At 39.9% G+C, this 27,337-nt stretch overlaps 1 protein-coding gene across 5 annotated transcripts in view; it reads right to left on the minus strand.

Moving 5' to 3' along the window:
* Positions 1-27,337, minus strand: part of SETX (senataxin) — an 83,776-nt gene that overhangs the window by 47,716 nt on the left and 8,723 nt on the right. For all 5 annotated transcript variants that reach the window (XM_028090488.2, XM_028090490.2, XM_028090487.2 and 2 more), the window contains exons 5-10: positions 25,835-25,944; positions 17,696-17,915; positions 16,611-16,730; positions 13,481-13,652; positions 13,259-13,343; positions 8,583-12,803 (exon numbers count right to left, since the gene is read on the minus strand). In XM_028090488.2, coding sequence (XP_027946289.2) covers positions 8,583-12,803; positions 13,259-13,343; positions 13,481-13,652; positions 16,611-16,730; positions 17,696-17,915; positions 25,835-25,944 — 4,928 coding nt within the window. The remainder of the gene's footprint in view (positions 1-8,582; positions 12,804-13,258; positions 13,344-13,480; positions 13,653-16,610; positions 16,731-17,695; positions 17,916-25,834; positions 25,945-27,337) is intronic.

A 27,337-nucleotide genomic window follows, 5' to 3' on the forward strand; every position in this document is an offset into this window, starting at 1 on the left:
AGGTTGTCATACATGCAGGGAAGAGTTAGGTCTCTTAACGTTTGCAGTTTGGGTTTTGTTATAACTGATACTTCTTTTATATATTCTAGCTAGTTATTACAGCTCTAAAAGAACATTTTTTTTTTTTTTTGGCACATCAATCTTGTACCCAACTATTGATTCTAATGGGATTTCTATGTAGATAGTGATACCATCTGCAAATGATCAGAATTATGACTCTTCCAATTATTCACTGTTTTCCTCGCCTTCATGAACTGTATTATGGAATATTAGCTGGAGTACCTGTCATAATCCACAACAACTGCTCTGTCAACTGCTGTTTTGTCTATTTTGAGATTACACTATTGCATCCATGCATGCTCACGGTCGATTATATGTTCTTGGGTCACTGTTCCTTTTATGAGTATCTACTGTCTTTGTGTTTCTGAATTATTTTCACATTCAATTTTGTTTGATTATAAAACTGCAATTCTGCTCTCTTTTGGTCATGTTATTCTGTTACTCTCTTTTTCCATCCTTTCATCATAAACTTTTCTGGCTCTTTTTATGCGAGCCTCTGGCAGACAGTATTACTACTGGAGCCTGCCTCTTTAGTACGTTCTAAAGGTCTTGCTGCAACTGTTAAGAAGGTGTACATGTGCTTATATTCCCTTGGCACACTAAGAACCCTTTTGACCCAAACTTTTTTTTTTTTTAAAGATTTTATTTATTTGAGAGAGAGAGAATGAGAGATAGCACGAGAGGGAAGAGGGTCAGAAGGAGAAGCAGACTCCCTGCTGAGCAAGGAGCCCAATGCGGGACTCGATCCTGGGACTCCAGGATCATGACCTGAGCCGAAGGCAGTCGCTTAACCAACTGAACCACCTAGGCGCCCCTTGACCCAAACTCTTAAATCCTTCCCTATTTCTGGGCAATTTTCAGTTTTATCACCCCAGCTCATTTTTTCCCTCCTGAGATACTTATTACACATAGAATACTACTTGTACCCAACCTTGTGCCTTTTCTTTTCTATTTCCCACTTCCATCCTTTCCTGATTCCTCAGGTTCTGTATATTTAATATTTGTGCCACTTAATGAATCCTTGATTTCAACTATTATCTCTTTCATTCACACTATCTTCTGTGTGTTGTTATGGTTTCTCCCTCCTGCTTCATGTTTCATGTTCTCTCCTCTCTCTGAAAATATTTAACAGGCTAAATCTTCTATCTGCTCCACTACTTTTGCTTTATCTTTCTGTATTTTCCAGTTTGCTACTTTTCTCTTATAGTGACTACATTCCAAGGAGATTCATCTCCCCCTCTTGAATTCGTACTCCCCACGGATTCTAGGCATATCAGCTGGAAAGGTATGCCTGGTGGGGGGCGGCAGGGGAGACACAAGGGGCTAAATCCTAGCACCACTCTAGCTTTTGTGCCTCTTCTAATGAATGGGGTAGGGAGTAATGGACCGGGGGGGGGGGGGGGGGGGGGGCGGAGACATACCTCAGGAAATGAGCATGGTAGTATTACAATCTGCAAATCTACCCCAGCACTTATGTTTTTCAAACTCTAACTCCCTTGGTTACAATAACCTAGCCCTAGGGACAAGACCTCTCAAGAACCAAGGAATTCAAAGACTAACTGTGAGTCATGCCTCACATGGGCTGGGCTACAGAACCACCCTAATGCTGCCTAACTACTTTTGGCTGACATGAGCTAGCTGCAACTTTTCTGCCCCGTACTACACGGTAACATCAGAGCAGTGTTCTAGCCCAGGGCGATGAGAGAAAGGAAAAAGGGCAAAGTAAAAAAATCCACTCTCATTTCCATCTGTAGCAGTTCTTCTAGTCTGGTCTGTCATTTCCTTCCCACCCTGAGACCTAAATCACATCCTACTGTCCCAAGGCTTTCTCACAATATATATTCGTCTGACACATTCAACTGTACCCCTCTGGCTTCTGTGGTGTCACTTCCAGAAGAGACCGCCATTAGCCCGAACTCATGTGATGCCCAGTAAACAGCATCACCGCCTGAACAGATGCTTAAGCCAAAAGCCTCAGAATCCTCCTCTCTTCCCCTTAATTCCCACATCCATTCCATCAATACATCTCCAAAATTCACACGCAATGCATTCACTTTTACTTCCAGAGCTGCCACCCATATCAAAGGCTACTGCAACAGTCCCTTGACACACCTATTCCATCTATACTTGTCTTTCCATCAGATTACTCTCCATGGAGCAACCAAGAATGATGTAAAAAACTGCAATCTGCTGCATATTACTACTCCCCAGCCTAACACCAACCAACTAAACATCTTCCAACACTTTCTCACTAAACTGAGGATGAAACCCAACCCACAGTTTCCATGGCCGTACACCATCTGGCTCTTGACTACTTCTCCAGTCTTATTACATTTCCCTTTCCCCCTCAGTTCCTTCACTCCAGCCGCACCAGCCTAATCTCTCTGCTCATACATGCGCACTTAGTTCCCATCTCCAAAGCATCATGTTCCTGACACTCCCCTCTACCCTGCACAAAATGCTCTTCTTCTGGCTCCCAGCCAGGTCTCAGGAGCAGCTTCCCATCACTTATCTTATCAGCCTGTTTTGCTTCCTTTGCAGAACAAATTACAATCTGAGATTAGCTAAAGAAATGAAGCAATTTCCCTACAGGGGATTTAGGTACTGATAATCAAAGTTAGTACCCAAGAAGAGCACTTCCTTCCTACCTAATCCCTGTCCATACAACCTAAAATGAGCCTGGTGACAGGAGAGGACTGCAGATAAGGACAGCAAATATAAATGTTAAGATTAAAGAGCAGGGGCACCTGGGTGGCTCGGTCGGTGAGGCGTCTGCCTTCGGCTCAGGTCATGATCTCAGGGTCCTGGGCTCAGGCTCCACGTCAGGCTCCCTGCTCAGCGGGGAGCCTGCTTCTCCCTCTGCCCCTCACCCTGCTCGTGCTCTCACTCTCACACATAAATAAAATTATTAAAAAAAAAAAAAAAGATAAAAAAGAGCATTCGCCACAATGGCCCAAAAAAGAGGAACCGGCCAAAATGTCATTTTATCTAATACTTTTATGTGTTACATGCAAGGATTAAAAAATAAAAATATCTTCTATCAGGCACATCAGTATATAAAAGACTCATATTGCTAGAAGTTGAATTTGCTCTCATTTGTCTTTTGCACCAAAAGATAATTTACATGTTATTACATTTCACCTGCAGTAAGATGTATTAACTAGGTATGCTTTATGTCCTAAATAAGACACCAAATTTTTGTAAAGAGAGTCTACACCCACTATAGCATTCTAGTGACAAACATTATGAAGTCAAATTACAACAGAATGAGGGTGATGAGCCTTGATGAGGGTTGATGCCATAGTCTGTGGCTCATTACAATACAAATTAGAGGTAATCAAGGCATCTTAATACCACCACTAATAACTGTTGGCCTGAATAAACAAGAAATGCTAAAACAATATTGTTTAAGCTGTATGGTTAAAAAAAGAGAAAGAAAATTTCAAATAAAAATGAGATTGAGGAGCGCCTGGGTGGCTCAGTCGTTAAGCGTCTACCTTTGGCTCAGGTCATGATCTCAGGGTCCTGGGATCAAGCCCCCCATCGGGCTCCCTGCTCTGCAGGAAGCCTGTTTCTCCCCTCCCACTCCCCCTGCTTGTGTTCCCTCTATCGCTGCGTCTCTGTCAAATAAATAAATAAAATCTTTAAAAAAAAAAAAACAGAGATTAAACACAGGCATTTCCCCTTTCACTCCTCTTGAAACCCCACCAAAACACCAAAGCAATTTTTAAAAAACAAGATTAGTTCATTAGGACAAAGAACAGAAGACACATGTATCAAAATGTTGGAAGCTGGATGAATGGTAGCTGACTTAGCAAGTCCAAGAAGCTGAGCTGCAACCTATTAGCAATCTGATGTAGACCTCTAATCTGGAAGGAGGGCTGAAGAGAGACAGCCCATCTCTGCAACCCACAAAATACTGCAGAGATTTTTGTCTCTGGAGAGGGTAAAAAAAAAAAAAAAGTCTTCAGCCTTGGGGACAGCAGTGGGGACAGCAGGCACGGTGGAGATACAGTACTGACAAAGAGGGAACTTAGGCAAATGTTTATACACTGAATGCTGGGACCCTTCCCTGTCCCCCACCCTCATCCCATGGTCAGCTGCCTGTCAGACCTACCCTTTCTAGGCAAAATATCTGAAGATTCTTCTTTGGGGAATCTGACCTCACTTAAGAGAGAAAAAAGATTATAAAGATACTGATTTATAAGGGTGGGGATGGGGCTTCACAACAAAGCGCCAATGGTTAACTAGCCTACCCTTTCACTCAGAGCTTCTTTTTAATCTTATATACAACAAAATACAGATTTGTAACTACACCGAAGCATTCAATTTTCACATAAAGAATGAAACTAATGCTGGGTTTCACCATGTTATGGTGTCCTTCAGATCGCATTTAACTTCCCCACAGTGCAATAAAAAGGATCATTTTAGCAAAGCAGGAGCTTCAGGTATTCCTAGCATCTCTTTTAACCTGTCACTATTTAAATTCATCCCTTTTTTATAGCGTTTTTATAAACTGAGATGTATTTCATACAACATAAAATTCACTATTTTAAAGTGTACCCTTTCAGTGGTTTTTAGTATATTCACTGTTCTGTGGAGCTATCACCATTATTTAATTCCAGAACACCTGCATCATCTCAAAATAAACCCTATACCTATTGGGAGTGTCCTTTCCTCCTCCAACCCTGGTAACCAATAATCTACTTTCTGTCTTTATGGATTTACCTATTCTACACATTTCATATAAATGGAATCATACAATATATGGCCTTCTGTACCTGACTTCTTTCACTTACCAAAATTTTTTTTTAATTGAAGTGTACCTGACATATTAGTTTTAGGTGTTAGCATAACAGTAACAATAATACATATTATATAATATTACGTTATTATATATAATTTTTCAAGGTCCATCAATGAACATGTAAAAGTAGCAGATAATGGCTTATTCCTTTTTACAACTGAGTATTTCGTTCTATGTACATTAATATATTTTGTCCATTCTTCAGCTAGTGGGTATCTGGGTTGTTTCCCCTCTTTGGTTACTATGAATAATGCTCCTATCTGCTTTTCAGTGTCCTGTTCTTAATTGTGAGATCACCCAAAATCATCAGTTATCTGAAGAAAAGAGTTAATATATAAGGTCTGTATACACTAAAACGAACAGGCAAAAAGCAATTGGAGAAACAGGAACCATGCAAAGAGAACTTTTTAACTGACTTTAAAACTATCGTTAACAAACTTCAGACAATAAAGAGATGCCATGGGGTGCTTGGGTTGTTCAGTCATTAAGCGTCTGCCATCAGGTCATGATGCCAGGGTCCTGGGATCGAGCCCCGCATCGGGCTCCCTACTCCTTGGGAAGCCTGCTTCTCCCTCTCCCACTCCCCCTGCTTGTGTTCCCTCTCTCACTGTGTCTCTATCAAATAAATAAATAAAAATCTTTAAAAAAATGAAAAATAAATTTAAAAAATGCCATGCTCATGAAAAGAATAGGATCCTATAAAATGGAATCCTCAGAGAACAAGAGTCCCATGAAACTAAAAGTATGCTTAAAAAAAAAAAATAGGTGAGAAGGCCTCTGATAAAGTAGAAAAAGAAAAGTGAGATGAAAAGTAGAAAAAATAAGAAAATTTAAGAAATTTTAGGACATACAAGGTTTCAAAACTTTATCATCCACACATCCTTTTTTCAGGAAGCTGGAAGACTGTGCTTTGCTAAAATGATGGACTAACCAAGAAAGATAACTAGGGGCACAAGAGACAGAGATCCAACACAGGAAAGAAAGAAATGCAAGCCCCGGGATGAGGATGGTGAGTACTTCAGGATAACCATCATAAACCAAGAATACGAAACTTATAGATTATTTCATGTACCTGATCATGAGAGATTTAAACATCCAAGAGTCTGAAGCTAATTTAGTTTTAAGTATATAGAAAATTAAATGAGACAATAAATCCAGAGAAAACCAAGAGTTGGGAAGGAAAGGAAAAGCAGTTACAGCATACTACATGACTTAGCTGTGGGTACTTTTATAAAGTCAAAACAACAAACACTGACCTAAAAATCATAAAATAACTCTGTAATGAGGATGAGGGAACAGGAAAGGTATGTGAGAATGTAGGGCTGCAAGAAAGGGTACTTCCTATAGCAAGAGAAGATGCCCAAAACTCAAAAGTTAAGAAATCACAAGAGTGACATGTTATTTAGAAATATGGAAGTAGATATCAAAAGAAGAATAAAAAATGGTTACTGAGAGAGTGAGGGGTGCATGCCATTTTTTACAAAAGTATTTGACTATTTCAAACTTTGTGTATGTATAAAAGGGCACCTGGGTGGCTCAGTCAGTTAAGCGTCTGCTTTCAGCGCAGGTCATGATCTCGGAGTCCTGGGACAGAGCCCCATGTCAGGCTTCCTGCTCAGTGGGGGGGGCCTGCTTCTCCCTCTCCCTCAGCCACCCCCTCCACTAGCTCGTGCTCTCTCTCAAATAATAAAAAATAAAACATAAAAAATAAACTCTGTATGACGCCGCCTGGGTGGTTCAGTTGGTTAGGCGTCTCCCCTTGGCTTGGGTCATGATCCCAGGGTCCTGGGATCGAGTCCCACGTCGGGCTCCTTGCTCGGCGAGGAGCCTGCTTCTCCCTCTGCCTGCGCGCTGTCTCTCTGATAAAAATCTTAAAAAAAAAAAATAAACATTTCAAAAAAAAACTTCTATGTATAAATGGAACTTGTGCCTATTCTGTTTTGAAAAGACTAGAGCTACGAAAATGTCCTGAAAGGAAGAGATCTTATAGAGGGATATAGGATTACCTCTTAATTCAGGGAAAAATAAAAAACAGGTCTGTCCTAAATTTAAGGGCCATGAATGGCTTGCTTTCCAGCAAGAATAAAGATTAAAAAATAAGCTTCAAAATGAATAAAATTTATTTTCCCCAGCTTACTTAACTACATACACCGCTCACTGAGCTAAGAATTCTTCTATGGGAAGAAAATAATTCTCCTAATACTAAATCAGTATTTCACTTTGCTGTTATGGAGATACTAAAGATCCTCTGTCAATTAGTTGTTTCTAATGCTTCTGAAATACTAGTAAAATAAATCTTAAAACAATGGCTAAAACTGGGGGCAGAAATTGATATAAAAGTACATTTTAAGGATGCTTTGATTCAAGCTTTATAACAAATATTCACAATTTACTTGATGATCTTATCTAGCACACTTGCCCCTTCGTGTGATACATTTCCTTTTCCTTCAACACACTAAGCTTGATTCCACCTTTGTATCTGCCCTCACCCTGCCTGGAATATACTTCCCATGGTGGATTCCTTCTGGTCCCAGTGTAAATACTATCGCTTGCAGAGACTGTCAAACCTTTCTGTCAGAAGTGCCCTATGCGCTAAATCACACTAGCATCCTTCCCCTGATCTGAAACCATCACATCCAGAAGGCAGAGACCTTGTCTGCCATATTCACCACTTTACCCCCCAGGCCTGTAATAAAACTTGCCACATATCAGCCACCCAAATATCTTGCAGGTGAATGAATACACAAATATTTACCTCAGTGTTCTTGGTTTTGTTTTTAAGAAACTCAGGTTGTTATGTACTCGTTTTTTTTTTTTTTTTAAGTAACTTGAAAAAGTAAAAATCTAACTTCTGACCCCTAACCTGCTTTGAGAATACCAAAAACATCTTTCAAAATGCAGTTGTATGCTTACACTTAAAAGTATTAGCTATTTTTCTGAGGTTCAAATTTAACTAGGAATCTTGTATTTTATTTGGCAATCCTAGTCAGGGGGAGGAAGGAAGATAGAAGAACCAGAATGGGATGTGTTAAGGTAGGGGAGACGGGGAGACAGTTAAAGGGAGAGAGCAACTGCTAGGATGAGTAAGAAACTAGGAAGACAGATTATATAAAGAGAAATCGAGGATTTACTGCTTTTTGTTGTTCAATGTAATTTACCCCCTGCCACCTCCTCAAGAAAACTTCAGTAAAGGTCTATATTACGGAGACCATCTCCTGAGAAGTCTTCCCTTACCTCTGTATCAAAAAAACCCTTACTCCTGTGCTACCCCTGGACTTGGTTCATTAGCACTCTGAATTGTGTCGGGAGGTCCCAGAAGGGCAGAGGTTAAGAAAGTGCTTCCTCGGGCGCCTGAGTGGCTCAGCTGGTTAAGCGACTGCCTTCAGCTCAGGTCATGATCCTGGAGTCCCTGGATCGAGTCCCGCATCGGGCTCCCTGCTCAGCGGGGAGTCTGCTTCTCCCTCTGACCCTCCCCCCTCTCATGTGCTCTCTCTCTCTCTCTCAAATAAATAAAATCTTTAAAAAAAAAGAAAGTGCTTCCCCTGTATCACCAGCAACTAGGAACAGCGTCTGGCACAAATGTCCATTCAACACGTAATCTAAAAGCTACAACTAAATCAAAACTAGGTTATTTTAACTGTACTCTAATCACTCCCAAAATAAGAAAAGAAGCAACTTCAAAGTCTTGGCAGGTATACAACTAAAATATACTTACTGTTTCAAAAGTATTCAATACCATCAAAGGGAAAAAAACATTAAAATAATCTCCACAATCTTGAAATCTGACAGGCACAGGTCTCGAGATGGACTGACAAAGGCTTGCTGGGGGCCCGCACTGATCAAAGTTCACAAACATTTCGTATTTCCATTTTAAGACCTCTTTGACAAAAGTGTCAGAGATGGACTGTGATGACAAGAGAATGTGGACTGGAGAGGAAGCCGAGAAGGATTTGCTTTCACCAAACGTCAGTTTGTAACCTTGCCTGCTGGAATTACTTGGAGTCTGGGGATGAAAAACATTGCCCAAACTCTTCACTTCACCCCCTGGCTTTGGAGACACCAGAGAGGCTGGCTGTGGGACTTTCAAAACAGCCTGTGCCCCATTTGACTTATTTTTTAGAGCTGGTGGAAGTGCAGAGGTACTTTCCAAAGACTTGGAAAGGTTAGCAATTCGTGAAGTACTACTTGAGCTAAAAATCTTCGCAGTGGAAGGTCTGGAAGGCTTAGATGCAGAAAGGGGCAAGCCAGGTTTACGAAATACATCTTCATCTGCTGCTTTAGCTTCACAGTGTTTTGAGCAGTAGTCACCCTGGTTTTTTGGGGTTTCAACACAATCTTTGTACTTACATTTTGTGCTATTCCAAGATTCCAACTGAGGCTGACTTACAGAATCTTCTTCCACCTGAGCTGTATCTTTGCCATGAACTACTTCAATGAGTTTCTCATTACCATTCTCCATCTGTGAACACAAATCCATATCTTCAGGATCGTGCTGTGTTAGAAATATATTCTCATCTTCTGTATCACTGTTGGATTCAGGCTCTCCGTCTTTCAAAGTTGCCAACTCTAAATGATGTACTGTTCGGTCACCACCGCCTAAGGGGTCTGCCGAAGCAGAGACAATGATTTCATTTGTTGGTATTCTTCCATTCAATACAACAGCAGCAGACTGGTTCAAAAGACAAGCATCATTGGTCACCTGAGACACATATTTTGTTTTCATGGGTTCTGGTTCCGAAGACACACATTTTGTTTGTTTCCCAGTGCTGTTAGCAACCACCTCAGTTCCTCCTTTGTAACTATAATCTGAACCATCTGATTCTGGGACAGGTATGTCAGAATTTTGTGCTGTACACAGCCCTGCTCTTGTAGTATCTTTATTTTCATAATCCAAAAGTCCTTGTCTATTTTGTTGTGATTTGGGTCTCATCTGCCTTCGCAACTGAAGATCTTGACTTGTCAGCAGTTTCTTATTGTTTCTGACAGAGAGAGTCTGAGGAGAAATTAACTTAGTCTTTTTGCTAGTATCAACCACTCCAACAGTTTTGCCATGGTGGCGTAACCGAACTAAACACTCTAGAGATCGCTGAGACAACTCAAATGCCCTACGAGGAGCCTTCTTCAGACCAAGTTTCTCAACTGTTAAAGTTGGTTCAGGGCACTGGCGAAATTTCTTTGGTGGAACTATAGCAGGAGTTGTCCTACAACTTATATAATTTGAACTTTTGTTCTGCCCTTTCTTGGTATCTGAATGTGTTTTCTTAGGAGTTTTAGAAAGTGGGACTCTTCTAATGGGTTTGGAGTAAGTACGAAGCTTTGGAGAAGACTTCTTTAGTGAAACCGTAGTGTCTTTGTCTCTCTGAACACCTGAAGTGGGACTCACTGTCCTTAGGTCCATACTTTTAAAATCATTTTCAGTCAGACCTCTCTCATTAAGAATATCAGGCTGGTCCTCATTTCTATCAGAAGGTGAAGGCCTTAGAGGACCTTCAGCCATAGGTTTTTCAAATCGTTTTCTCTTACGTTTTTTTACTTCAATTTCACAGAATTCCCCAACAGAAATACTACCCTGTGGCTCTGTGTGTTTTTCAATGCCCTCTGCTACCTTCTTAATAACCTCTTCAGATACATAATCTGTCTCATAACCCCAATCATTTGTGATATCAGCTATGTCAGTCGAACAAGAGTTTTTTTCACTTTCTTGAACTGAATTCTTGTCTGGTTCCTGATCTTGCCAAACTGAAAACACTTCACATGGACTTTCAAACTCAAAAAACTGAGAATCTGATTCCTCAAACTGCAAAAGGGACTTTGTCTCCTCTTCCTTTATTAACTTCTTTTCCACATTCGTACTAGCTATTGAAGTATGCTGCTCTGGGCATTCTTTCTTGATGCCTATTTTATCTTGTTTAATACGTTTCTCCAAACCTAGAATTCCTTCATCATCATCATTATCATCATCAGAATCTGAAATAATAATAATCTGGCCCCGACAGGCTTCCCCAGTATTATTCTGGTCAGCCGGGAAACATCTTCTGTCGTCTTTCACTCTCCTTTGTAGCTGGGATGAGCTTTTTTGAGTTGAATCTGATGGGAACTTAATAACGCTGGCTTGAGCTATTAAAGATAACTTGTGGAGGTCTCTGTCTATCTGAGAATCTGTTAAGGTGTCAGACTGAGGACTGAGGCCAGGAGCTTGTTCTCTCAAGTGAGAAGACATCTGACTGGTATTCTTGCTAATTTCCTTATCTTTTGATTCAAGAACAGTCACAGGATCTTTGAAGGGAGACGTTTTCCTCACGAAAGTGTTGGTCACTTCCGTAAATGAGACCAAATCTTTATCATCGTGACATTCCTGTATTTGATAGCTGTTTTCATGGGAAGAGAAAATCTCTAACTCTTCACTCTTCAGTTGTTTCTTTTTCAGCAATAAACTCTTTTGAGATTTTTGTTCCCCATTTTTTTCATCCAGAATGCCGAGAGGGTCTAAAGAGAGATTGTGCATGAAGCCATCCCCTTTCTGACCTCCTGAATCTTTCCTTGAATAGAAACTGTCAATGTTAGACACAGTTAGGTTTTCCTCTAAATTACCAGTATTATTGATCAAAGTACTTTTCCTGTGTTGCTTCTTTATTACATGTGATAACTTAGCACAGATTTCATCTTTATGTGCCTTAGTTTTTGATTTTGCGGTTTTGCCAAGAGCATCATCCTTGAAAGATAAATCCTCATTTGATGTGCATGCCTTCTCCAGAGAATCAGTGCTAGAGTCAGTCAACAAACGTGTTGACATTATTATTCCTCTGTCACATCCCCTTTCTGGACCATTCCTTGAAGTACAATTCTGCAGTACATTTCTTGAAGTACAATTCTCTTTCACGGACTTCTGCTTCCCTGTACTTATTTTAACTTGATCTTGAGCTCTTTCAGTGAAAACGTTTTTACTACTCTTCTTTATGCATGACTCGGCTGAGAGATGATCTTCTAGTTTCCAATCTTTTATATAATTTTGCTCATTATCCTCTTCTATAGTGTTGCTTGCTTTAATCAATATATTCTCTTGTATTTGATATGCCTCAGCTTTCATTGGTTCTTTAGAAAATGTTGGGCTGGAGTTTTCCAGACAGTGCAGATCTTTATTGGATCTCCTCTCTATTTGTTCACTTTCTTCTTTACTGTAAGATGCCGGAGAGCTTTTACCTGCAGGACTCAAATCCACAAAAGTGTTACATTGAGGTACTTTGACTTTTATGTTTTTAATAATTTGCTTTAAACAAGTTTGTAACTCATGGGTTTCCTGAGTAGTCAACTGCCAACCTAGAGATAAATTTCCACGCAGAAATAAATTGAGTTTATCCCAGAATCGCTTACATAAAGTTTGCTGCCCAAGCTGATAACCTTCTTTAAGGAGACTTCTAATCAGCTGCACACAAGCCAGTTGTACAGAATTTGATGGCATTGAATGCAATGACAGAGACGATATCATTGCTGTTCCTTTAGAGCAATTTCCAGATGACTTCTCAGAACTCCGTGCAAATGCAGTGGTAGGTAGCTTGGCACATTTTACAACGGCTTCTACCCATTGCTGGGAACTAACCCACAGCAAATGCAGACATTTTTTATTTCTATGCAGCTCAATCACGGACACCAAAATCAGAAGAAAAAATTCAGTAACTTTGTCACACATGGCATCTGTTTGGTTGAGGACATCCTTGACTTCGGAGTGCAGATGATGAATAACCTCTACTATATAAGCCACACCCAAATCCTTAAGATCCATGAGGGACTGAACAAAAGGGATGAACCACAGAAAGGTGCTGTTATGAACACGCATGTCTTGACCAATATCTGACTGAAGCACACTGGCTAATGTTTCCATCTCTTCATACATGTTAGGACAATAATCTGGGCAAATGGCTGATCTCCACCCTGAATCCTAAAATGAAAGAAATACTGACATTAGATAAGCAAACAGAATTCATGATGGATTTAATGCATAGCTATTAAACAATACATCGCTTAGTTTTCCTATTTTGGTTCACATATATGCCCCAAAAATGGAAAACATAGGTCAATGTCGAGGTCAAGGATTCATGAGTACACCTCATCTTCTTTCCATTAGCAGGTTTCGATTCCAGTCATGTCACTTATCTCCCTCAACCTGTAACCTTTCCACCCTTCCTAACCTGCCCTTAATCTTCCAAAGTGTGCACCCTGTAGTGACAGTCCATTTTCCCCATGTACATCTGTTCAATCAGAAACCCCTTATGCGGCAGTGGATTCAGAATAGCTATGTATCATAACATCAGTACTTCAACTAATTATGTACAACATCACCTACACAATATAAAGGCAATACAGGATCATCTGAATTCTCAACCTGTTTTATACCTTTTTGGTCTTTTCGGGATTATAATTGTATACAATCTGGCTGCAAGTCGCATCATCCAAATATGATTCCGGTTCTAACTTGGTCCTTAAAGAGTAAGAATAAACAGAAATTACTGAAACGAAAAAAAAAAGCAAAAAGGAAAAAACCCTATTGTTAAGTCAGTTACAACAGACTTCCTCACTGAGATTATTTTAAAATACTGACACATTAACTGAACTAACCTTACAGAGCTGTTCCGTATATTTTGGATCTCTTTATTGTAGCTCACATTGTTGATAATGGTCTGAAATGCCTCAATAGGATCAATACGTTGACCCCAGACCTTAGATCCAAGGCGATCCAGAATCACCATGAAACAGTGTAAGGCTGGCCAAAAAGGATCCACACTATCATCTGAAATACAGTGGAGTAATTGCTGGATTACAAAATGATCAGAAAAAGATGCTAAAACATACTGAGAATGAAGCATTCTTTATCTGGGTAGGAAAAAAACTGAAATCAAAGCAGCTAATTTAAAATAAAGTGCTGCCAACACTTTTTGTTTTAAAAACACAGGTTTTAAAAACCTAGTAAACTTTAAAGCTGATTTTGCATTTTTTTCAAGCAATACTATACACCCCTAGGAAATTTTTTTAATGGGGAACAAATTGAGAGTCTAGGTAAACTCACCTCTCTCACCCTGTTTGCCATACCTGAAACAACCCTTCCTACCAAAGCCCATGATACAAGAAATTCTGGTTTTTAGCATGATCTGAATTATGTGTGCCATTTGGCTGCTGTGAAGAACTGAATCCCTTAGCTAATATTAGGCTAAGCAGATACACACACCCTTCATCCATCCATATGTCAACTTGGCTTTGTTATCTACTTTTCATCCAAATGGCAGGAATTCCCACTACTGAGAAGCTCTTACCTCCAGTCCTTTCCCTCTCCTCTATCAGATATGCAGTGGCAAAATACTGCTCTACTCAAAAGCCTTCCAATTGCTCTTTAATGTCTTCCAAGAAAATTCAAAGTCCTCAGTCATGCACTTCTTGTAAGATCCTACTCTATTGTTTCTTTCCAGCTTTACTTTGCACACTCCCATAATCACACCCTATCTACAGCAAAAACAGCTGGCTTTTTCCCAAGTAAGAACCAGAATGCCTTCACTATTAGCAACACCTCTCAGAATCCTCCATCCTCAAGCCCAGCACAAATGCTCCTACTACATCAAACATTCCGTGGTCACTTACTCTTCTCTAGCACTCTTCTGGACACAGGTGCTCCCACTCACTGTTACTGATAGGTTATCTGATCACCTAGAACTTTCTGCTGTATTTCCTTCAGGGCTCTTAAACTCTATTTGCTTTACCACAGGCATTTGTGTAAACCTTCTCACACACTTTCTTGTCCTTTCCTGCAACTGATACAGTGTCTTATGCCCAGTAAGCTCTCAAGTAAGGAACAAAGTCGTCAGTTTGAAGACCGTTATGAAAGCCTTCTTAAAGAGGTAACTCCCTGTTTTGAAGAACATTAGGGGAGCTGGATTAACGGAGAAGACAGAATTGTATGGGCAAGGCACAAATAAATGAACTATTAATGTAGTAAATGCTGGTAAATGAATTAGTAGTAACTTTAAGAATAATGTAGCAAGAAAATGTATGTGACCACAAAAAGAGTAACACTGGGGGGGCACTGGGCGTGGTGTGGCACCGGGGCTGGGGATGGTGGTGGCCATGGTTGAGGCAGCTCCGGGATGAGCAGGAGCGCCGTGAGATGGGCCAGCTCCCGAGGCAGCAGGGAGGTCACTGCCTCTTAACTACAGCCGCTCAGAGGTACTAAAGGAAGCTCAGCAGATGTGGGCACCCCAGCCAGCAGCAGAGATGGGCGCAGGGGAGCCACAGAAAAGCCCCTTCTGACGCCCCAAGAACAAGCCAACCCCATCCAGGCTCCAGGAACACCACAAAGCAATATGAAGCCTGTCCATGAGAGGAGTCAGGAATGCCTTCCACCGAAGAAATGTGACCAGTGAGGATACATAGAGAACTACCAGCTGCTCAACTAACCACACACCCTCCAGTGATGCCTCTGAATGGTCCCGAGGGGTTGTGGTGGCCAGGCAGAGTCAGGTAGGCGCCAGAGTCAGCCTGGGGGGTGATGGAACTGAGGCCATCGCTGATCTGATGGTGGACCACAATGGTATGCTGTATAAGGTGGTTATGCCACCTGCTACCTCCTCCCCAACTGGCCTCCCATCTGTGGTAAATATGAGCCCCTTGTCCCTCCCCCCCCCCAAAGAGTAACATTTACATAGCTCTTTTAGAATCTTGCACAAATGACTTTATATCCACGCTGGAGTTGTCTAAAGAGAAGTGAATGTGGGGGAAAAATGATTCATTCTATTTTCATAGGATCTGGCATCCTTGATCTTTATCAACTCCTTCATCAAGATTAGAAATATTCAGTACAGATCCTCCCTAATCAGCCTGATACAACCACGAGAAGAAAGTGAGGGTCTAATAATAAACATGACTACAAATTTTACACCCTGTTTTCTAGACTATCTGAACACCACTGTCCAAGAGTGCTTTCTGCACTGATGGAAATGTTCTTTATCTACACTGGTCAATACAGTAGCTACCAGCTACATGTGGCTACTGAGCACTCAAAGTATAGCTTGTGGGACTGCAAAACTGAATTCTTTATTTAATTTTAAGTTAAGTTTAAATAGCCACATTTGGCTAACAGTCACCATGCTGGACAGTGGAACCCTAGAGAACCAAAGTGAAATGAAGAACCAGGAAAAAGGAAGACCCTAGGACAGGGAAGGCTTTCTCCACAATTTTAACTACCATGTCATTAGAAATTTATCTGTCAGTCTTTTTTTTTTTTTTTGATTTGATTTACTCATTTGAGACAAAGAGATACACACAGAGAGAGAGAGAGAGCATGAGCAGGGAGAGAGGCAGAGGGAGAGGGAGAGGGAGAAGCAGGCTCCCCGCTGAGCCAGGAGCCTGATGTGGGGCTTGCTCCCAGAACCCTGGGATCATGACCTGGGCCGAAGGCAGACGCTTAACCATCCGAGCCACCCAGGCGCCCCCTGCTAGTCTTGATTCTACCACTAACTGGGCATTTCAACATGAAACAGTAAGTTAACTTCCCTGGGCTTCAGTCTGCTCTTTTATGAAAGTAAGGTGCTGAAATTAAACTCTAGAAGTCCCTTCCAATTTAAAAATCTAAATCCGTAACTTAACCATACAAACGTTCTTCTTTTGTCCACACCATACACCCAAATTCTTGTAATAACACTAGTATTTTAAAAGGGCACATCACAGTATTCAAAAGCATTTAGCAAATGAAGGTTATTACCATCTGCTTGCCTCTCCATGGTGTGAAGTATTGATTGCATAAAATCATTCTGTTTGTCTGAGCCCAGCAATAGTGAGTCCATGGCCTGCTCCTCCAGAATGGTCAGCAACATGCAAATACCTGTAAGATCATTGACAAACGTTTTCTTGACTTGATTAAGTAACACTGCTCTCATGCCTTCTCTGGCTTAGTTGGCAAAAGAGTAACAAGGCGAGGGCGCCTGGGTGGCTCAGTTGGTTGAGCACCTGCCTTCGGCTCAGGTCATGATCCTGGAGTCCTGGGATCGAGTCCCGCATTGGGCTCCCTGCTCAGCAGGGAGTCTGCTTCTCCCTCTGACCCTCCTCCCTCTCATGCTCTCTATCATTCTCTCTCTCAATAAATAAAAGTCCTTAAAAAAATTATAAAAAAAATAACAACACGGTAAAATGAAGCAAACCAGTATCCAGTTCCTCAAACATTTAAGTCTGAGATAGTCATACACAACTGCTCCCAAGTAACAGGACTTTAGACTGACTTGAAAGTAAAAAGGGAAAATGGTACGAACTGGTTAGAAAACAACTGTTATGTTGACTACCACACAGTTTGTATTTCCTCAAATCTAAGGTGCCTTCAATTTTAAGATCACCATATTCTGAGTACTCATCACTGCCAAATATGACACATGACTGTAAGACTCAGAATCAGTAAAGTAAGGTAGAACTATTTTGAGTCAGTGTAGAACTTGTTGAAAAACCAAAGCTATTATCTCTTTCAGCCAGGGAGTATTTTACAGATGGGAAAATCTCTTTAAAATATATCAAATCCCATTAAAGCCAACTGTTATACTATTATCTTGTTATATATAGTATTGCTTTAAATAAAAGATTTAGTTCCCATACTCAAACATGTACCTCTTACAAAGATGGTTTCTAGGATAAATAATGTTTAAAAACAGGATGTGTAATGGCTAAGTCAATTTAACAACAGAACGAGAAATGGGAACTATGAAATCCTTGATCAGATCACCAAGAAACCACTTCCTTTGCAGGATACTCATTAAGAATTATGAAAAATACTAGTTATATTTGTGTAGGAACAGTACTTACCTAACCAATAGTTTTTGTAGTTGGTGGTATCGTACATGTGTGAGGGCAGAAGAATCAGTTTACCCTTCTCGAGAACAGAAGAAGTATAAATGTCTGGACTTTCCAAAAGCCCCAATTCAATGACTTTAAAAAGGCAAGTCAAAACCTCCTGCAAGTCATAATAATCATCTCTGTCCACTTTTCCCAAATTTCTTGCGGTCAGGATAGCCCAACGCCGAACCTAAAGGCATAACATGTTCACTACTTCATTCAACAAATAATTGTCTACATGCAGCAAGAACCTAGTTAAGAAAACAGGATTCTGTATAGATTTTAAAAGACCTAAGATACAGGATGCCTGGGTGGCTCAGTCGGTTAAGGGACTGCCTAAGACACTAGTAACGCAATGCTTGGACCATACTACTTTATCCTGATTTGAACCCTAAGAAAGCATTTGAGATAATCACTTAACCACTGATTAGAAATATATAGGGGCACCTGGGTAGCTCACTCAGTTAAGCATCTGCCCTCAGCTCAGGTCATGATCCCAGGATCCTGGGATCAAGCCCCTTTTGGGCTCCCTGCTTGGTAGGGAGCCTGCTTCTCCATCGCCCTCTGCAGCTCCCCCTGCTTGTGCTCTCTCTCAAATAACAAATAAAAATTTTCTCATAAAAAAAATATATATATTAAGGAATTATTTTAGGTGTGGTGATACGAATTTTTTTTAAAAAGTCATTATCCTTAGGGACATACTCAAGTATCTTATGGATGAAATGCTCTGACGTCTAAGATTTGTTCTAAGTAACCCAAAGGGATATAGAATATTGGCTATGTAATGATAACTCACAAAGCTCATTGATGGATATATAAGGGTTCACTGTATCATTCTACTTTTGTATGTTTGTAATTTTCCTAATAGAAAGTTAAAAGGGGGGGGGAAGTGGAGCCTCAGAAGAAATCAAAGGTCACCTCTAAATGTCAATATAGCACAGGCAAGTGATTTTAAATTTCTCGTGGGCAAGGGGTGCCTGGGTGGTACAGCCGGTTAAGCATCCAACTCTTGGTTTTGGCTTAGGTCATGATCTCAGGGTCATGAGATAGAGCCCTGTATCGGACTCTGCACTCAGTGTGGAGTCTGCTTAAGAGTCTCTCTTCCTCTCCCTCTGTCCCTCCACAACCAAGCTCCGCCCCCCTCGCTCCTTCTCTAAAATAAATAAATCTTTAAAAAATTTTCTTGTAAGCTATGAATTAAATTCAGTAATCACGACCAACCTTAAAAAACTAGTAACATAGACAGAAAAATATCAGCGTGCATCCTGCATGTTAGGACTATTATTTTGGGAAATGTCTGTGTCACATATGCATATGTTATGTGTACTCAATGAAAAACACTTATCATAGGTTATGGTCAAAAAAGTTTGAAAAACAGAGCTAATGGACGTTGGAATGGACTGGCTCTATGCCAAAGTAAGTAATGAATTTTAAACTTTTGGAAAAGATACAAAGGAATGCATGAGTCCATACTGGTAATAAATAGGTAAAAAAAAAATGAGAGAAAGGCAAAAGCTCCTGGTTCTAGTACAATCAATGTCACGTGTTAACTGGTAAATGTGTTGAGTGCTGGATGGGAAAATTACTTCACAATCTTGGAAAAACTGGTTCAGGCAAAAGCATCAGTTAGCACTAAATATAGGAGAAAACTCTGGTGAGGAGCAGGGCATTTCTGTGATCTCCAGTATCTAAAAAACAGAAATTATACAGTGAAGAAACTGAACAACACCTTGACTAGCTGATCAAAATTAACATAACCACAAAGGGCAAATGATATGATGTGCGTCTGTATAGGACACTCTGAGAAGAACGTCACATCACTTTTATGGAGTACCCCAGCTGGGAATGCATAGCTTGACTCTAACAACTAGGAAGCATTAGACAAACCAAAAATGAGGAGCATTCTATTTTTTAAAAGGTGCGGGGAGGGGCGCCTGGGTGGCTCAGTCGTTAAGCGTCTGCCTTCAGCTCAGGTCGTGATCCCAGGGTCCTGGGATCAAGCCCCGCATTGGGCTCCCTGCTTGGCGGGAAGCCTGCTTCTCCCTCTCCCACTCCCCCTGCTTGTGTTCCCCCTCTCGCTGTGTCTCTGTCAAATAAAACCTTTAATAAATAAATAAATAGATAGATAGAAGATGCGGGGACAGGGATGACAGTACTCTTCAGAATGTCATAAAAGACAAAGGCTGAGCAAACAACAGTCCAGATAAAGGGAGACTCAAGCAACATAACTGCGTGTAAGAGCTGATCCTGGCCCGGATACTGGAGCACAGGGGGGAAACACTACAAAGAATGCTGGAGAGCGCATAGTACAGGTGGAAGACAGACTTTTACTAAATCAGTGCGAAATTCACTGAAGCTTGTAACACTGTCCTTACAGAAAGAGAAGAGCCTCTTCTCAAGAGATACACATGAAGTATTTAGCAGCAAAGCACACAGAGGGATGTAACCGACTTTCAAATGGTTCAGGAAAAAAAGCTGTGTCACTTGAAAGCAAATGATAAAGCAAATGGAGACACTAACAATTAGTGAATATGGCTTAAGATGATACAGGTATTTTCTACTATTTTTATTCCTGAGAATTTTCTGAAAGTGGGAAAATACTTCCAAACAGTTAAAAAAACAAAACCAAACCTAGGGGCTCTGGAGCCTGGCTGCCTATCTACACACCCTGGTCACCACACGCTAGTCTGTGTGACTGATTCAGTTTCCTCATCTATGAATTGTGGGCTGTAAGGTTTTAATGAGTTAACATCCGGAAACTACACAATACTGCACCCGAAACACAGCAGACCTGAATATTCACGGTCATGAAAAGCCTTTATCCAAGAAAGCAGTATGTCATGTAATAATTAGGATTCCGCTAACAATGTGAAAAGGCTGACGCTGACTTTGCACAGACTGTTGGTGGTAAAGGACCCCAGCTGTTTGAAAGGTCTCTATTTCACCTTCTCTCTTGGGCACTTGCTTCTAGATGGACAGCTACCATTCTTCAGCACAGGAAGACACTGTTCCATCGTCAGTTTTATTCCTGTGTCTGAGAAGCTAACTGCAGCTCTCTCGTACGTAGTCTTTTCTTCAGCTCCTTTAAAGCCTTTCTGTCTTTAGTATCCTGAAGTATTACTACAGTGCGCGTTGGTGGGGGTTTTTCTTTTATTTCTCCGCCTCAGGACCTGTGAGCATGCTATCTGCGTTTTTCACTGACTGAAAAATAATGCACCGTCACCTCTTTATCATGCCCTGATTCTCTCCTTCTCCAACAGAGCGAACTGAGATTAGATCTTCCCACTGCGCCCTGCCTTTTCAGCATTCCCCCTCCATCCCTTTTGGGGATGTGCTTTGGAGGAGGAACATTTTTCAGTTTATAGAGACACTAGACTGCCAGAAATTGAAGTCTTTTGCTGACATCTTTTTTTGGATGAGGGTTAGGGAATAAAACTTCAGAATTAGACTATAACCTTTTCATGACACACTTTTATCTTTGGTCCATGCGTAGCCTTTTAAATTTAAATTTTTATTAATGCAACATGCATCCATAAACTCATCATCCAACACAAAAACTAAGGCTCCTTTACTGTAACATGCATCTAACTATATGGGGCCCATCCCCCCCCATCTTCCTGCCCCTTCCAACCTGAGGTGACCATCATCTCAAATACCATGTTCTTCATCCCCTTATTTTTTATATAGTTGTGGTATCTACCTGTAAATATTCATTTTATTTCTAACTTTATAAAAAGGGTTTCCTCCTATATAGAATCTTCTGAAACTTTATTTCACTTCATGTTATATTACCAGGATTCACCTATTTTGTTTCAAGTTGATAGTTTGTTTAGATTGCTACATGATATTCCCATGAAGATATTTCACAGTTTATTCATGGACTCTCCCACCACCAGGCATCCCAGTTGTTTGCAGGTTTTTGTGAATTCTAAGTAGTGTGCTATGGAATTTCTTATATATGCCTCCTGTTACAAATGATCAAGAGTATCTCTCTTACATATACACTCAGGAATGAAACTGCTAGATCAGGCGCCTGGGTGGCTCAGATGGTTAAGCATCTGCCTTCGGCTCAGGTTGTGATCCCAGGGTCCTGGGATCAAGTCCCACACTGGGCTCCCTGCTCAGCAGGGAGCCTGCTCCTCCCTCTGCCACTCTCTCTGTCTCTCTTATGAATAAAATCTAAAAAAAAAAAAAAAAAAAAACTGCTAGACCACGGGACATAGGAATGTTCAAATTTAGATGAAGCCAAACTAATCTCCAAGGCGCTGCCCCAATTTACACTCCTGCCAGCACTGAGGTCCTGCAGATCCACATCCTAATACTTATAGCCTCAAACTAGCACACACTACACAATACTCACTGTGGTTTTACTATTTCCCTGTCATTAATGTCAAATTGTCCTTCATATGTTTAAGAGCCATAGAAACTTCCTCTTCTGGGAAATGCCTATTCAGGTCTTCTTCCACTTTTCTTTTGGGGTTTTGTTAGTGTTTACAGCTTCTCCCAATTTTTAACTGGTCTTTTCACTTTAAGATAGCTTTTGATAAACAAAAGTTCTTAGTTTTGATATAGTCATGTTTATCAGCCTTCCTTTTATAACCAATGGTTTCCTTCCTTAAAATCTCAGTGATATATACCTGTATTTTCTGCCAAGAGTTTGGCCATTTTTTGACTTTTTTTTTTTTTAAAGATTTTATTTATTTATTTGACAGTGAGAGAGGGAACAAAAGCAGCGGGAGTGGGAGGAGAAGCAGGCCTCCCGCGGAGCGGGGAGCCCAATGCGGGGCTCAATCCCAGGACCCTGGGATCACGACCTGAGCTGAAGGCAGACGCTTAACGACTGTCACCCAGGCGCCCCTTAATTTTTGACATTTAACCTGAAGTGTTTAAATACTTGATGTTTTAAGTATATGACTTAAAAATATGATTTTCTCCATAGAGATACCTTTGTATCATTTCCATTTCCAGTCCTTCTTTTCCCCATTGATCTGATGCATCATCTCTATCAAATACCAAAGATCTAAATATGAGTCTGTTTGAGTCTCTATTCTATACCACTGGCCAAAGCATCTGTCTGCACATCAATATTACATTGTCTTAACTATCAGAGCTTTATAGTAAGTCTCCCTCATCCTCAGAAATGTCTTGGCAACTGTGGATCCTTCCTCTTCCATATGCATACTTTAGAAACATCTTAACGTGTTACATTTAAAACCCTGCTGGAGGGCGCCTGGGTGGCTCAGTTGGTTAAGCGACTGCCTTCGGCTCAGGTCATGATCCTGGAGTCCCGGGATCGAGTCCCACATCAGGCTCCCTGCTCTGCGGGGAGCCTGCTTCTCCCTCTGACCCTCTTCCCTCTCGTGCTCTCTCTCTCTCTCATTCTCTCTCTCTCAAATAATAAAATAAAATCTTTTAAAAAAAAATAAATAAAAAATAAAACCCTGCTGGAATTTATTTAAAAACACTCTGAATCTATAAATCTGAGGCAAACTGACAGATCTTTCTATTACTAAGCTTTCTTATTTATGAACACAGGGTCTAGGGGCACATGGGTGGCTCAATCGTTAAGCGCCTGCCTTTGGCTCAGGTCATGATCCCAGGGTGCTGGGATTGAGCCCCGCATCAGGCTCCCTACTCCGTTGGGAGTCTGCTTCTCCCTCTCCCACTCCCCCTGCTTGCGTTCCCTCTCTTGCTGTCTTTCTCTCTTTCAAATAAATAGAATCTTAAAAACAAAACAAAACAAAAAACACAAGGTCTTTACTTATTTAGGTTCTCTTTCATGTGTTAATTAAGTTTTATGATTTTCCTGTAGAAGTTCCATATCTTTGTTAGATTTATGCCTGGGTATTTACTATTTTCTGAACCTGTAATAAATGGAAATTTATCTTTTATTAATTTTTGGCTGGCTGTGTACAGAAATACCAGACTTCTGTAAATAATCACCTGTTAAACACTTATTTCTCAAAACTTGTAGATTCTTTGGGGTTTCCTAAATGATCTTGTTACAGATTATGTCATTTTTACTTCTTCCTTTCAAGTTCTAATGCCTCTAATTTTTCTAATTTTTTTACTGCATTGACCAGAACCCCAACTTAACACTCTACAAAAAGTGGTGATAGTGAGCACCTTTGTCTATTTCTGATTTTAAAGGGAACGCCTCACTAAAAGTTAGTCAATTTGGATAACGTTTCCTTTAGGTTTTTTACAGATACAACTCAACAGCTTATAGAATTCCCTTCCATTCCTAATTTGCTAAGCATTTTTAATCTGAATGGGTGCTGAATTTTATCAAATGCATCCAATCAACCATATGAGTTTTATAACTTGTTAGTAAGGTGAAATTCTATTTATAGATTTTCTAATATTTTAAGATTTTTACCCTTAATGTTTTAGGTGTCTTGTTTTTATTATGTCTTTTTATTATTTATGTTTTTACGTTATTATGTTTTTGTTATTTGTATCTTGTTACCTGCTTCATAGAATAAATTTAAGAGTATTCTCTTTCTGGAAGGACGTATATAGAATCAGGATAATCTATTCTGAAAAATCAGCTCATAAATTTTGAAGATTTCTATAATTACTTAAAGTTATAAATTTCCCTGAAAGAACCTCTTTTGCTACATCCTGTAATTTTTTTATGTAACATCTTCATTAGGATTCGGTTCTGGGTCTTCTTAAGTCTTGATGATTTCTTTTTTAGCATATGTTAATTTCAAAATGCGGAAACTCATTTATCTTTTCATTAACTTCTATCTAAATTGCGTTATGATCAGAGATCATGGTAGTCCTTGAAACGTGCTGAAACATTTATCATGGCTTAGTATGTGATCATCACTTTTGTCATGTTCAACATGTATTTGAAAAAATGGTTAGATGCCCAGTTCACATATATATTCATTAGGTTACGTTTGTAAACTACCTTATATACATATTCCCTTCCTTGCTGGGGTCTTTATTGATCTACTGATTCCATACTGAAGAAGAGGACGTGGAAATCTTTTACAATAATGAGTCTACTATCCCTTCCTGTAGTTCTACAAATAACCGCGTTATCATCTATTTGAGCCTATTTTAACCAGCATATTACTTGTTTAAAAATACTATATGGTCTTGATGAACTGAATTTTTATTATGTAGTAACCTTACCCATCCTTATCCAAATGTCTATTTTATTTATTACAATAGCTTCACCACTTTGTTTAGGTATTTGCCTATTAGTTGTTTTTCCATCTCTTACATCAACTTTTTGCACAAACTTTTTACAAAAAGGTATCTTTAAACCTGTTTATATGTATGAACTTCTTCTATTTCTTTTAAAGCATTTTCTAAATAAATGCATTATTTAAGATAATTCACTACCTAGCTCTGCCCTTATCCAAATGAGAACCTCACATGCATGCTCTCACATCTTTCGTCTCCTTGCCTGCCAACCTCATCACGTTGATACCACCTAGTTCAAGTTATTATTGATATATTCACTTTCCTTGAACTTAGTGGGTTTTTTTAAATAATAAACTTTACCACAGTATTCAATCAACTTTATATATTCCTGACAACATCTTCTGAATTCTTCTCTCTCAAGGACTTCATCAGCAGTCTACCACCAGCAGCTCAGGACTCCCAACCACTGGTCACTTAAAGGACACTAAAGACTCAGTCACAAAGCCTGTCAGGGCTTGGCCCAGGTCCCGTAGGCTCGGCTGGACCTGCTTCCTCTACTGCTATGCAGCTGTAAAAGGCCAGGCCCAGAGGGCACCTTGCTATACTTTCTGTCCATTTTCTTTCACAGGCAGGGGAATCTCACCTTTATGTTGAGCACAGGCCTTGACCCTGGCCCTCTGCCTTGCCTGGAGGACACTTGGAATTCTGTTATCCTGATGAACTGTATCCCCGGCTACCTACAGCTACCCAGGCCTACAGGTTTCCACTGTTTATCGCTCTGTGTTTCTGCTCCATTGCTGCTCCCAGAAACATTTACCTTTTGAGGGGTGTGATTATACATTTTTAACAGTTTAATATTTTAAACAAAATATACATCTAAACCCTCTATTATAGCTACCTATATGTGCAAAAAAATACGTCCTTTCATTGCCTACTACTCATACTCACCATTTCATTGGGATGGACCAGAAACAAATAGATGCCTGGATGTTTGTCAAAAACCTGAAAGGAGCAATTAGCTTGTTCCATCCGACAAAGTGCTTCAACACATAATTCATCTAAATAAAAAAAAAATAAGCCAGTAAATAAAAGGCATAAATCTTATCAGCTTATCAAGACCCCCTAAATATGGCTCCTTTGGTTGTTCTGTAAGTAAATAAAGTTGTTCCTTTCCTTTTTTTTTTTTAAATGAAACATTAAAAATGCTGATCATGTAACAGTATTTACCTATCTGAAAAACTAGTGTGATTGGTCATGGTGTGTTCCTATAAACTACCCTGACTTTACTGGTATACACATTTTTTCTTACATTTGGCATAATTATACCCATAGGGTACCTTCTTAGAAGTATGCCTATCAGTCCAGTTCCATCAGCATTTTACATTTTGATCCATGTGGACTTTATTTAGTACTAGTGATAAAGTGAGCTTTCCCCTCAAATGGCTATTTTATTGACTAATACACTTTCTCCACTGGTTTGAGAAGCCACCATCATCAAACAAGCTTCCCAAATATGGCTGGTTCATTTCTGGACTCAATGCAGTTCCCTAAGTCTATCTATGCTTACACTGTTCTGATTCCTGCTACTTCATGGAAATCTCTACACCACCCTTTCAGAAGTGTCCTGAATAGACTACTACATTTACCCTACCTATTCAATCAACTTTACTTTCTCACACTTCAAAGAATATTGTTAGTGACGGAGGATGGCTTTGGGAAACAGTGATAACAACAGGAAAAGCATGAAGGAAGTGCTTGGGTATTGATGGTTTGTTTCTTGTTCTGAGTGCTGGCTACATAGGTGTGTTTGGTGAAAAATCATCATTTATGTACTTTTCTTGGACAAAGTATCCGTTAATAAATGCTTGAAAACTGACTTGTTAGAATTTTAAAACCTAATTATTTAAAACTTATTTAGAAAGAATTTGATGTATCTAGCCAAATCTTTAGATCTACTTTTCAGTTTACTGAAAATACAGAGAATAAAGAAGTTAAATAATATCACAGGTAAGCAATCTAAAAAAATCCAGAAAGTGAATTATACATTATTCTACAGGGTAACTATATGGTCTCAATAAGTCAACCTTATGGGGGGGGGGGGGGAAGTGTGTATGTGTACAAATTGACAGTTTTAGATTCAAAGAGATGTACAAAATATGAACCAAGGCAACATATGGTCCCTGACTGGTTCTTATTTAAACAAACCAGCCAAAAACCTCATTTTACAACTACTGGGAAAATCCGAATATGGACTAGATACTAGACAGCTTGAAGGTATTGTTATTTGTAGGGAGGGAAGGTATTGCTATTTTGTTAGATCACAAGAATGTCTTCACTTTTAGGAGATTCATATTAAGAAATGCAAATATACATGAACCAAATCTAGGCACCAATAATATGCCACACCATGGTAATTAGTGAAAATTACTACAGATCAGTAGTTCTCAACCA

The sequence above is a fragment of the Eumetopias jubatus genome, unplaced genomic scaffold (genome assembly GCF_037043125.1).
Source record: "Eumetopias jubatus isolate StellerSeaLion01/CBP00866 unplaced genomic scaffold, mEumJub1_p1.0 scaffold_15, whole genome shotgun sequence".
Taxonomy (NCBI): Eukaryota; Metazoa; Chordata; class Mammalia; order Carnivora; family Otariidae; genus Eumetopias; species Eumetopias jubatus.